The sequence below is a fragment of the Trypanosoma melophagium genome (assembly GCF_022059095.1).
Source record: "Trypanosoma melophagium isolate St. Kilda chromosome Unknown ctg33segment0, whole genome shotgun sequence".
NCBI classification, from domain to species: Eukaryota; Euglenozoa; class Kinetoplastea; order Trypanosomatida; family Trypanosomatidae; genus Trypanosoma; species Trypanosoma melophagium.
Window position 1 is genome coordinate 66531 of NW_027125167.1, and position 10348 is coordinate 76878.

Consider the following 10348-nt stretch of genomic DNA (forward strand, 5'->3'; position numbering starts at 1 on the left):
CCGGTGTGTACACCCAAGAAGAAGCCTCATAAAAAGGGAAAAGCAATGCTTTAAATCCCCTTGTTTCTCCCGCTCCCTCACTCACACACAAACAGAAAAAAAAAAGTTCATATGATTAACCAACGTCTGTTTCTGGGAGCAATGTTATCAAGAAATACTGCCCAACACAATAATATTGCTCAAAAACAGCCGAGGAATCATACATAACTCACACAAGCAAATTGATTAATCCCCAAAAAACAATTAATATGATGTGTAGAAATAAAAAGAAAAAAAGCACAGACCATCGAATTCCACACATGTGTATATAAGAGGAATACCTCATGGCGCCATTATTGTGGAGACGGCCAAGAAAATGAACAAAAGGGGTGCCAAAATAGCAGCAGCCACGTCACCGTCTGATTCTCTTGATCGACCTCGTCCCCTTTCGATACCACTGTCAATTGTATTGCACACATCGGCGTATTTGGGGCACACAATTTCACCATTCAGCGACTCCCCTTGCACTGTTAGTGTTCCTCCTTCGGGACAACTGTACCAATTAACGTCTCCACGGTACCGCACACGTACTTCCTTCTTCTTGCAGGACACTTCCACACACACGGCACCAACAGCTGCATTCTCATACGTCAGATTTTTCCCCTCCACACAACGTGAGTCGACTGCAATTATACTTCCAGGCATGCTACTTTCCAAACCATCTGTGCAGCTCGTTTCGCGATTTGCCGCAATAATCGGGCAGTAATCCATTTGTCCAGCTCTATTTCCCCCAATTTATCGTTAGAAAAGTACTGGTATTGTGATGGAAGGCGATTCTTGTGGTTTTGAAGGTTACAACTCCCCAGCGATTGACGGTCAGACGTGCACTTTAGTCCAGCCGGGAGGCTGACAGGTTTAGATGTGCAGAACATGTTGGGAAACCTAGTTCTGCCATTCTCCACACATTTACCATCTAACAATTCACACCCAGCCTTATTCCCCCAACTCATTTCTTCTGCCTTTGCCCAATTCACTTTGTAGTAGCCCAGATCGGCGAACGCTCCCATCGTGAGTGCGGTGTAGTACCCAGCACCAACGAGACCAACCATCAACTCATCTTTTGCAAGACGTCGACTCCAGTGAGAGGAATGCCCCATATCCCCCCAAAAAAGTTTATACGTTTCCACAACATTTCCTGCATAAGGATTGTCAATTTCATCCTCAGCAGGAAGAACATCAATGCTATTCAGTTTTCTATTCATTATTTTTCCTGATGACTTCAGTACTTTACGCACCAGTGTATCGTTGATATGTAGACCAGACCTGATAGGTCTCATAGAGGGCGAAAAATCATTAGAATAGAGTTCCAAGCGATGTAAAATCCAACATCCATAGTGTTTTCTCGCAGCTCTACGTACATTAGTGGATGACAGAAAAACTCTTGGTAATCCACCCAAATGTGACTCATCCCATTCAACCATTTGCTTTCTTACCATCTCGACACCACTGAACCCAAGTGCATGGGCAATCTCGTGAGCAGCAACGCGGATACGCTGTGGTGTGGCCGCAATATACCGTGGGCCGTAATTCAAGATTCCAACAACTGGACGACCATGGTGTCCCAATGTCGCACATGTTGCTCCCCACGCGAATGTACCCAACCGAGTTGGAGCCGCAGCAACGTAAAGCACCATATCAGCTTCGGGAACACCTTGAGCTCTATGCTCCTGCGGTATGGTGAACTTGGAGCACAGATTAGTTGAGCTAAACGTCGGTACGACAATTGGGGCTTCCATAGGCTCCACAAGCAAGCGTTCACTGTGCAGTTTTACAGCCTCAGGGATAATCCACTCAACAAGAATACTCTTCTTCTCTGGTGTCAAAACATCATTGTCAGCACAAACAATATCGGATCCGAAGAAATCAACAATGCTTTCACCACTCTTTTTACAGAAACGGCCCCCATCATCCAGGTCTAGCGTTGATACATCAATTAAGATAGGAAGCCATTGATCATCCAAATCAGACTTAAAATGAAGAACCTTATGTTCTCCTGACTCTGAGGGTGAAGTTATACGGACAAAAAAATTCTCCGAAACTTCTGCAGGTAAGAACTTCATAGCAGTTAAATCAGCACCGACCAACCGTAAAACAGCATCGTGAATACAGCGATGGTGCTCCGTGAGGGCAACAGTGCCGATGGTGCAGTACAGAGGGAACAACAGGGCAAACAAGAAGAGACCGCGCATTCCTTTACGTGTGCTCCTGAAGACTGTATTTGTACACATGTGTACCTGTGTGTCTGGGTGCAGAAAAGAAGCAGAAGAAACATTGGCAAGAGAGAGTGAAATGGAGGAGTGTCAAGCAGAGAAAAAGAGAAAGAAGGAGAAAATGGGTAACCACAAACCCAGCAGACAAAGAAAGAAACATGAATATATGAAAGTAACAGAGAGGCACTGTGAGACGGTAGGAGGGGGTTGTGTCAGCAATGCACATATTGCAACATCACTGGGATCAGGCGTTTTGTTAGGATACAGCGAATGAGTGTCATCAGTAACAGCATGGACTAAAGGAGCTTCACACAGCAATAACCTAAGGAGTGAGAAAGAGAGAAAGAAAGAAAATTACATTGAATTGGCTATTAGGTAACAAAAACATGTCACAACACAACTAGTACAAATAAAAAATAAAAATAAATAAATAACAGATTAGGGTGAGTATGGAGCAGAAAACATTCGGAACAGCTGCAGTTCCCCCACACCTAATCACTCCATTATATTATTCCCCATGAAAGTTAAAAAAAAAAAAAAAAGAAAACCACGCATCTTAGCAGCTGTTCCCAGTGGTTTCAAAGCCTCATCACCAAGTGCTCAGGGTACAGTGCGGCACGTGTTGCAATAAGAAAAAAAAACATTTACCATTGTGTACACCCAAGAAGAAGCCTCATAAAAAGGGAAAAGCAATGCTTTAAATCCCCTTGTTTCTCCCGCTCCCTCACTCGCACACAAACAGAAAAAAAAAAGTTCATATGATTAACCAACGTCTGTTTCTGGGAGCAATGTTATCAAGAAATACTGCCCAACACAATAATATTGCTCAAAAACAGCCGAGGAATCATACATAACTCACACAAGCAAATTGATTAATCCCCAAAAAAACAATTAATATGATGTGTAGAAATAAAAAGAAAAAAAGCACGGACCATCGAATTCCACACATGTGTATATAAGAGGAATACCTCATGGCGCCATTATTGTGGAGACGGCCAAGAAAATGAACAAAAGGGGTGCCAAAATAGCAGCAGCCACGTCACCGTCAGCATTCACGTCGTTTCCACGAACACCGTGTATAATTTGTCCTTCCTGTGGACCTTGTGACTCATCCACAGCCCTGTCAATTGTATTGCACACATCGGCGTATTTGGGGCACACAATTTCACCACTCAGCGACTCCCCTTGCACTGTTAGTGTTCCTCCTTCGGGACAACTGTACCAATTAACGTCTTCACGGTACCGCATACTTACCTCTTTGAACTTGCAGGACACTTCCACACACACGGCACCAACAGCTGCATTCTCATACGTCAGATTCTTCCCCTCCACACAACGTGAGTTGGTAGCAGTGATACTTCCAGGCATGCTACTTTCCAAACCATCAATACAACTCTTTTCCGGTAATGCCGTTATAATTGGACATAAGTCCATTTGTGATCCCCTTTCACCTCCCTGCATTGCATCAGAAAAGTACTGGTATTGTGTTGGAAGGTCGTTATCCAACGAGTTGACATTGCAACTCCCCAGCGATTGGCGGTCAGACGTGCACCGCAGTGCATCAGGAGTTTCACTGTGTTCGGTTGTGCAGAACATGTTGGGAAACTTGGTACTGCCATCATTCACACATTTACTGTTCAACAATTCACACCCAGCCTTATTCCCCCAACTCATTTCTTCTGCCTTTGCCCAATTCACTTTGTAGTAGCCCAGATCGGCGAACGCTCCCATCGTGAGTGCGGTGTAGTACCCAGCACCAACGAGACCAACCATCAACTCATCCTTGGCGTTTCGTCTCTTCCAATGAGAGAACACGGACATACTTTGTGCTGGGGGTCGCCGTTTTTTCTCAACGATCGCACCAGATGACGCACCCTCTGCATTGGCAGTAACTACAGCCAAGAGAGAGTGTGATCGCGGAATTGTTCTGTTTTTATCAGATGGTTGCGTTCCGTCCACGTGATGAGCGTAACTTGCTGCCGTGACATTTCCTTGTTTCTTTGGCTTAATGTCAGCTTCCTGCACAGACGTCTCCTGTGTTTCAGACGACAGTAAAGAGGATGGCCGTCCCCGCATCGTTGGTCGACCCAGTCCAGTTCTCCGCGGTCCTGATGGGCGTCGGTTTCGTGGGTTCGATGAAGCTCCTGGAGTTCTCATCATCGGAAATGGAGACTCGTCCTCCAGTTCCATACCTACCATGGATTCACAGTTATAATGCTTCATAGCCTCTCTACGTGTGTTGCCAGAAATCACAAGAGTGATGTTTGTTCTTTCGCGCACAGTAACGCCCGTTTTAACCATCCGCTTTATTACCATCTCTTCAGTGCTGAATCCAAGTGCATGGGCAATCTCGTGAGCAGCAACGCGGATACGCTGTGGTGTGGCCGCAATATACCGTGGACTGTAATTGATGATTCCAACAACTGGACGACCTTCAGGACCCAATCTCGCACATGTTGCTGCCCATGAAAAGGTCTGCCTCATAGTTCGAACAGCAACGACGTAAAGCACCATATCAGCTTCGGGAACACCACTCGTTTTGTGATCTTCTGGTACATTGAGTTTGTGACAGATAGAATTTTGGCTGAAGGTCGGCACACGAATAGGATCCTTCAAACGCTGAACCAAAAGGCGTTCACTGTGCAGTTTTACAGCCTCAGGGATAATCTTATCAATAAGAATGTTCTCTTTCTCTGGCGTCAATATATCCTCCTCTTCACACACGAATTCAGTGCCAAAGTAATTCTCTATAGTTGTACCAGCATAACGACAAGATCTTCCACCAAAATTAATTTCTTTTCCGAAAAATTTAATGCGGATGGGTGCCCAAGTTCCATCGGGATTACTTCTTGGAGGTGGCTTTGCGGCAGCTGATTCCGGTTGTAATGTATTAGGTATAGGTGTTCCTTCAGGAAAATTTTGCGACACCATGTCAAAAATACAGCGGTGGTGCTCCATCACGGCAAGAGTGCCAACGGTACAGTACAGAAGGAGCAACAGGGCAAGCAAGAAGAGACCGCGTATTCCTCCATATGTGCCCTTTAAGATAGTCTTCATATTTGTGGCTTAAGAGTTTGTTTGTTTGCTTGTTGGCGTGTTGGCGTCTTTGAAGAGAAACACAATTACAAGAATTAGAGTAAAAAAAAATGAAAATAAAAAAAACATATTAATAATAACGAATAAAACAGAGAAAGATGTACCAAAACAAATAATGATGTGGCTTACCGCCAAAGGACACAGACGGTCAAACACAACTGTTCCAGTAACTATATATATATATATATATATATATATATATACGTTGATAGATATATCTATGTACGCGGTCAAAAGAATTAAAGAAAAAAAAGACTAACTGCAATACTGTATTGTGGAGGACTTACAAGAGGAGTGCAGTCATTTTATCAGTTTCCTCAATCACCAACAAGAAAACACATCTTGCAAGACATATAGTTCCACCAATATGAGCCCTCCGTAATATATGTGTTTCAAAACCGGTCCTACTCTACACACCAGCCTTCCATGGAATCAGCAGTACTACGGCTACGAGATGCCAAAAGGCAAATAGAAACATTACCAATGATAAGGTTGCAGACCACACAGGAGAAACACGTGAAGGACCAGCGGGTGTTGTGGGTAGTTTCTCCTTATAACTACAGTGATGTCCGACAGAGCATAAGTAGACACGTGCTAGATGTTCAGAGCGAAGCCATAAGAGAGTTGCTAATAGGAAAGGTACTGGTGTGTTGGCAATACAGAGTGCAACCCCACTACAGTTAAATCCCATGTACAGAAAACATAATGTTATAACGGGAATAAAACAAATACCTAACGATACAAGTATTTTCCGCAACATACCAATCTCTACTCGCTTCTACTACTTTTTGACAAAAAAGAAAGAAACAAAGAAAGAAAGAGAGAGAAACAATCTCAGAGGGTATATATATATATATTTCCCCCAGAAAGAGATACAGGAGAGAAACCACACATGATCCAACTCAGGATGATATACATTCCACCACTCCCATCACCACACAGAAACAGAGAGACGTAGATAAAAACACAAAAACACTGAGATAAAACAGTGGTTCAATGCGTGGAATTGGCCGACAAAAAAGAAAAAAATCCATGTAAATGGGAAAGAGAGCAAATATGAGAGAATACCGCATCCCTCAAAACAACTGCGTGTAGCGAAAAGGTAAAGTATAAGCAAAATTACGTTTCCTTTGTTTTCATTCCTCTTTTTTCTTTTCCCTCTTAATGTTTCTTTTATTTCTTCGATTTCTCATTCCAACAGCAACAACCGCAATAAAAAAATAGAAAAAACTCTAATAGCGTAAAACAGATTTACCAGCTAAAAGGCAAAAATAAAGTCAAAAGGTTCGAACAGGGAAGAAAACAACAACAAAAAAAAAACGATTCTTCTCAAGACCGTGCGTTAACTCTATTATTAACAGGAAGAAGCGGTTTACGTGCGGTGTAGCAAACACGCCAAAGTAGAAAGAGTAAATCTGCATTCGCGACTATTTCCTCTCGTGTGACTGTTACACTCTCAATATCAGAGGCCCCAACCATATCATACGCCACCACCATTACTTTAATAGCCTGCACAACCGTCGCACAGGGGTGTAGTGGGAGATTCTCAAGTGTTTCACTCGTCACTGGCCAACGTTCACCACTACGCCATGTCGCACCAACTGGTCGTTTAGATATATTTACAATAAGACGTTTTACCTCTTGGAAACCTTCGAGAAAGACGACGGCGGCTGTTGTACCGCAGCGAAGTCTATCTTTAATTTGACGGAAGAGTGGCATATCGGTGTAAATATTCAGTACAATCCCTTTAAGACGTGTCATGACAAGTGCCATGGCCTCTGCTATTGGTAATTGACGCAAAACACTAGGAGCAAATAAGGCATTAGGAGATGTTGTAAGACTTTCATCGTCTATATGAGTAATACTATTACTAGCACCATCACCGCCGGCTACACCTTCTAACGAGCGGCGAAGTGAATCTCGACTTTCTGTGAGTTTTTGCGTTTTTCGAACTTCTTCTTGAAAACGCTGTTGTTCCTGTTCATATTGTCTGTGTAAATGATCTAACCGTTTTTGCAACTGCAGTTTATCGAAAATATCTGCATGTGTTTCATCCGCATGGCGAAGTCGTGCTTCCACTTCATGTACTTCCTGCAATAATGCATCCAGAGCTCTTTTCTGACAGAAGAGTTGCCACATGACAAATCCACGATACATTAAATAACGATAACACTGTTTTTCCTTCGCAGCGGCAAGTGCACTTCGTGATAAAATAGATCTACGACGTTCATTCCATCGACGCCAAACCCCAAACACACGACGACGTTCCCTTTCTTCCGTTATCTTGATATAAGACTCCGCGAATCGTGCGATGCAAGATGTTTTGGGTATGACATTCTCAAGAGATGTATCTAAAGTATTAATATTTGTATGATTATTATTATTATTAATATTTGAATGGATTCCACGTTGAGTTTGGGATGCACGCCAGTTATCATACGCTCGTCGTAAGACTCGTTGTCGGGATTTGGCTGCCACAAGTGCTAATTTATCCGCATGTACTGCACCATGCTGAATACCTCTTTTGCACCTCCAGCAGGCGAAAAACTTTGCCAAAACAATACCATTAGATATTCTTTCTAATGTTTTCGTTACCTCCTGTTGTTGCCTCTGTAACTTACGACGGGAAATACCATCTTTCCAGCGAGAGATTAATTGTACAATCCACATTTGATGTGTTAATCGTTCTAGTGCGAGGGCCATTAATTGCCGTCTAATACGACTTTGTTCCTTATCATAAAAAGAACACCAAGTTGTAAAGTAGCGCCGCATGAGTCGAAATTGATAATGTTCTTCTAAATTTAAACATATTTCTTCTTGTTGACGTCCTCGCAGACGATGTGAACAAACACGCATTCGCCATCTAGAGTAATAACTAAAAAGTAATCGACGTGTATGTAATCTACACAGCAGAGTGCTATACTTTCCCTTACGTTCCACTTCCTTTTGTTTTAGTGCAATTGCCTTTTGCTCCCATGCTGTAGCTTCTGCGGTGTCTTGGGCAATAACGGCATTTATATCCTTGATAGATTTCTGTAGTGATTCCTCTAAAACGTTTCGATGTCCACACCAAACCTTACTAATTCCATTACTTCCCAAAGCAAGAACACGCATGGCTTCCACAGTTCCCAAACAGTGTAGCGAAACCACTTCATGATTTTGATATAATCCATTAGCATCAATGAAACCCTCACGTGCTACCTGTTCCACGCCAAAGTCATCATCGGGATTTGCACTCCATCGTTCTACCACTCCATCCACGTACGCTATCCACAAACTACGTGAACCCTCATGTGGGACAATATCACGTACGGCAACTTGAACAGGCACACACTTAAGTAATCGACAACTACGCTGAAAGGTGAGTTCTGAAGATCGATCATCGCAGCGCATATTCCATATATTAACGTAACCATCTTCTGCAGCAGAAAATAAAAGATCTTCCATTACTACCATGGCATTTACACGACTGTTATGTCCACGTAAAGTTGCTACTTGTAAACCAGAGGCACAATCCACAGCAAGTATACTACCGGCCATAGTTCCACATAAAACAATATTAGCTCCAAAGGCAGTCATGCATGTAAGTGCCTGATGTGTTTCAGAAACTCCAACAATGCGTGTAATGGCTTCAAAATTCTTTTCTTCCTTATCCCAGCGAACTAGTGCCCTATCAAGTGATCCACTAACTGTAGTTCCATCCACCATTGAACAGAATGCCACAACAGGTGAGGCATGGAAATGACCCGTTGTTACCTGTGTTACACAGAGATGATCATACACAACCACCACTCCATCACCAAAACCCACCCAAACGTGATGTGGTGTTGATAATAACGCTAGTGGTTTTGCCGTCTCTTTATTCTTAGACACACGTGCAGGAATTTGCACAGACAACTTCCCTGAAACACTACTAAAGATATCAATAGTGCCTAATTCGGAATTCGCCGCCCATATGGCCGCACTGGGCCGCACAAGTGTCACACGCACGTATGGTCCAGTAAGAGTGAATGGGACATTGTGTTGCCCCGGCTCTGATTTTCCCTGAATTCTCGAATCGAGATTAATTGAAACACTTCCAACAGATGGACTCAACTGCAGTGGTGGGACTGCTGTGGCCAACGCTATACTGATTGAAGCAGCCGCAGGCGTAATAGACGCATTACTCGCAATAGTGGGATTTACACTTCTACCAGTTGCTGCTGTTGTTTTTAATCTTGGAGATCGTTTAGATGCATTGATGCGCGTAGCTGAACGCGCTGGTGTAGAAGGACGCGTAAAAACAGATGTTCGTCTTCCTGTTCCACCTCCTCCGCCCTCTCTTCTTGCTGTATTACTACTAGTAATATGAACAGAAGCTGAGGGAGATTCATTTCCCTGGCGTGATACAGTACTGCGAGTGGCACTAATAGGCGTTGCATTACGCAGACGAATAGATGCATGTTCTCGCATATATGCATTTTCAGCTTTAATGGCCTGCACACGACGATGATTCTTCTCGGCTAAATTTTCTCGTGAGGCGGAACCTTTATATGGATTCTTCCAATCTTCTTTCAATCGTGGTGTCGTCATTTTAACTTTTTCTTTTTTTTTTTTGTTTCCTCTAACTTCTCTCCCTTTACTTTTTTGATTTTCTTTTTGGTCCTCTTTCGTATTAGTTACGACGCAAACTAACACTATCGGATCACCTATTTTGTTTTTTTGTGTTTTTCTACCTTTCCTGTGATTTCATTAAATAAATAAAAGAATAAAAAGAAAGTGAATGAAAGAAACAACAAGAAAGAAAAATAAAAAAACACCATCAAAATGGAACAGAAGAAAAAAACAACCTGCAGAAGTTCATATGAGCAAAATAAATATAATGCTATGAAAAGCACACTCAAATAATTATAATCCATTTTGTTAGTACAATAAAAAAGGGGGAAAAAGGAAAAGATAGAGATAGATAGAAAAAGAAAGATATTATATGTATGAGCGAGAGAGGCCTACGAATGCAGTGATAT

General features: G+C 42.6%; 4 protein-coding genes across 5 annotated transcripts; all 4 read right to left on the reverse strand.

Moving 5' to 3' along the window:
- Nucleotides 1–321: 321 nt before the first annotated feature.
- Nucleotides 322–2228, reverse strand: LSM04_002279 (Peptidase M8; the record flags this gene model as incomplete). Its single annotated transcript, XM_067331083.1, has 2 exons — nucleotides 322–532; nucleotides 1039–2228. 2 exons carry the CDS (start codon nucleotides 2226–2228, stop codon nucleotides 322–324), a joined length of 1401 nt encoding a protein of 466 aa, XP_067189023.1.
- Nucleotides 2229–3218: 990 nt separating this feature from the next.
- LSM04_001376 lies at nucleotides 3219–5306 on the reverse strand (the record flags this gene model as incomplete). Of its 2 annotated transcripts, none has more annotated exons than XM_067331084.1 (2): nucleotides 3219–3465; nucleotides 3973–5306. In XM_067331084.1, 2 exons carry the CDS (start codon nucleotides 5304–5306, stop codon nucleotides 3219–3221), a joined length of 1581 nt encoding a protein of 526 aa, XP_067189009.1. The 2 variants fall into 2 exon arrangements, with proteins under 2 accessions (XP_067189009.1, XP_067189010.1); XM_067331085.1 differs by lacking the exon at nucleotides 3219–3465 and adding an exon at nucleotides 3748–3771 and having other exon boundaries at nucleotides 4065–5306.
- A 448-nt stretch (nucleotides 5307–5754) lies between these two features.
- On the reverse strand, nucleotides 5755–6105 carry LSM04_003556 (uncharacterized protein; the record flags this gene model as incomplete). Its single annotated transcript, XM_067331086.1, has 1 exon — nucleotides 5755–6105. The coding sequence occupies one exon, from the start codon at nucleotides 6103–6105 to the stop codon at nucleotides 5755–5757; it is 351 nt and encodes a 116-aa protein (XP_067189047.1).
- A 569-nt stretch (nucleotides 6106–6674) lies between these two features.
- Nucleotides 6675–9917, reverse strand: LSM04_009108 (uncharacterized protein; the record flags this gene model as incomplete). The annotated part of the gene is made up of 1 exon (XM_067331087.1): nucleotides 6675–9917. One exon carries the CDS (start codon nucleotides 9915–9917, stop codon nucleotides 6675–6677), a length of 3243 nt encoding a protein of 1080 aa, XP_067189138.1.
- Nucleotides 9918–10348: the final 431 nt, after the last annotated feature.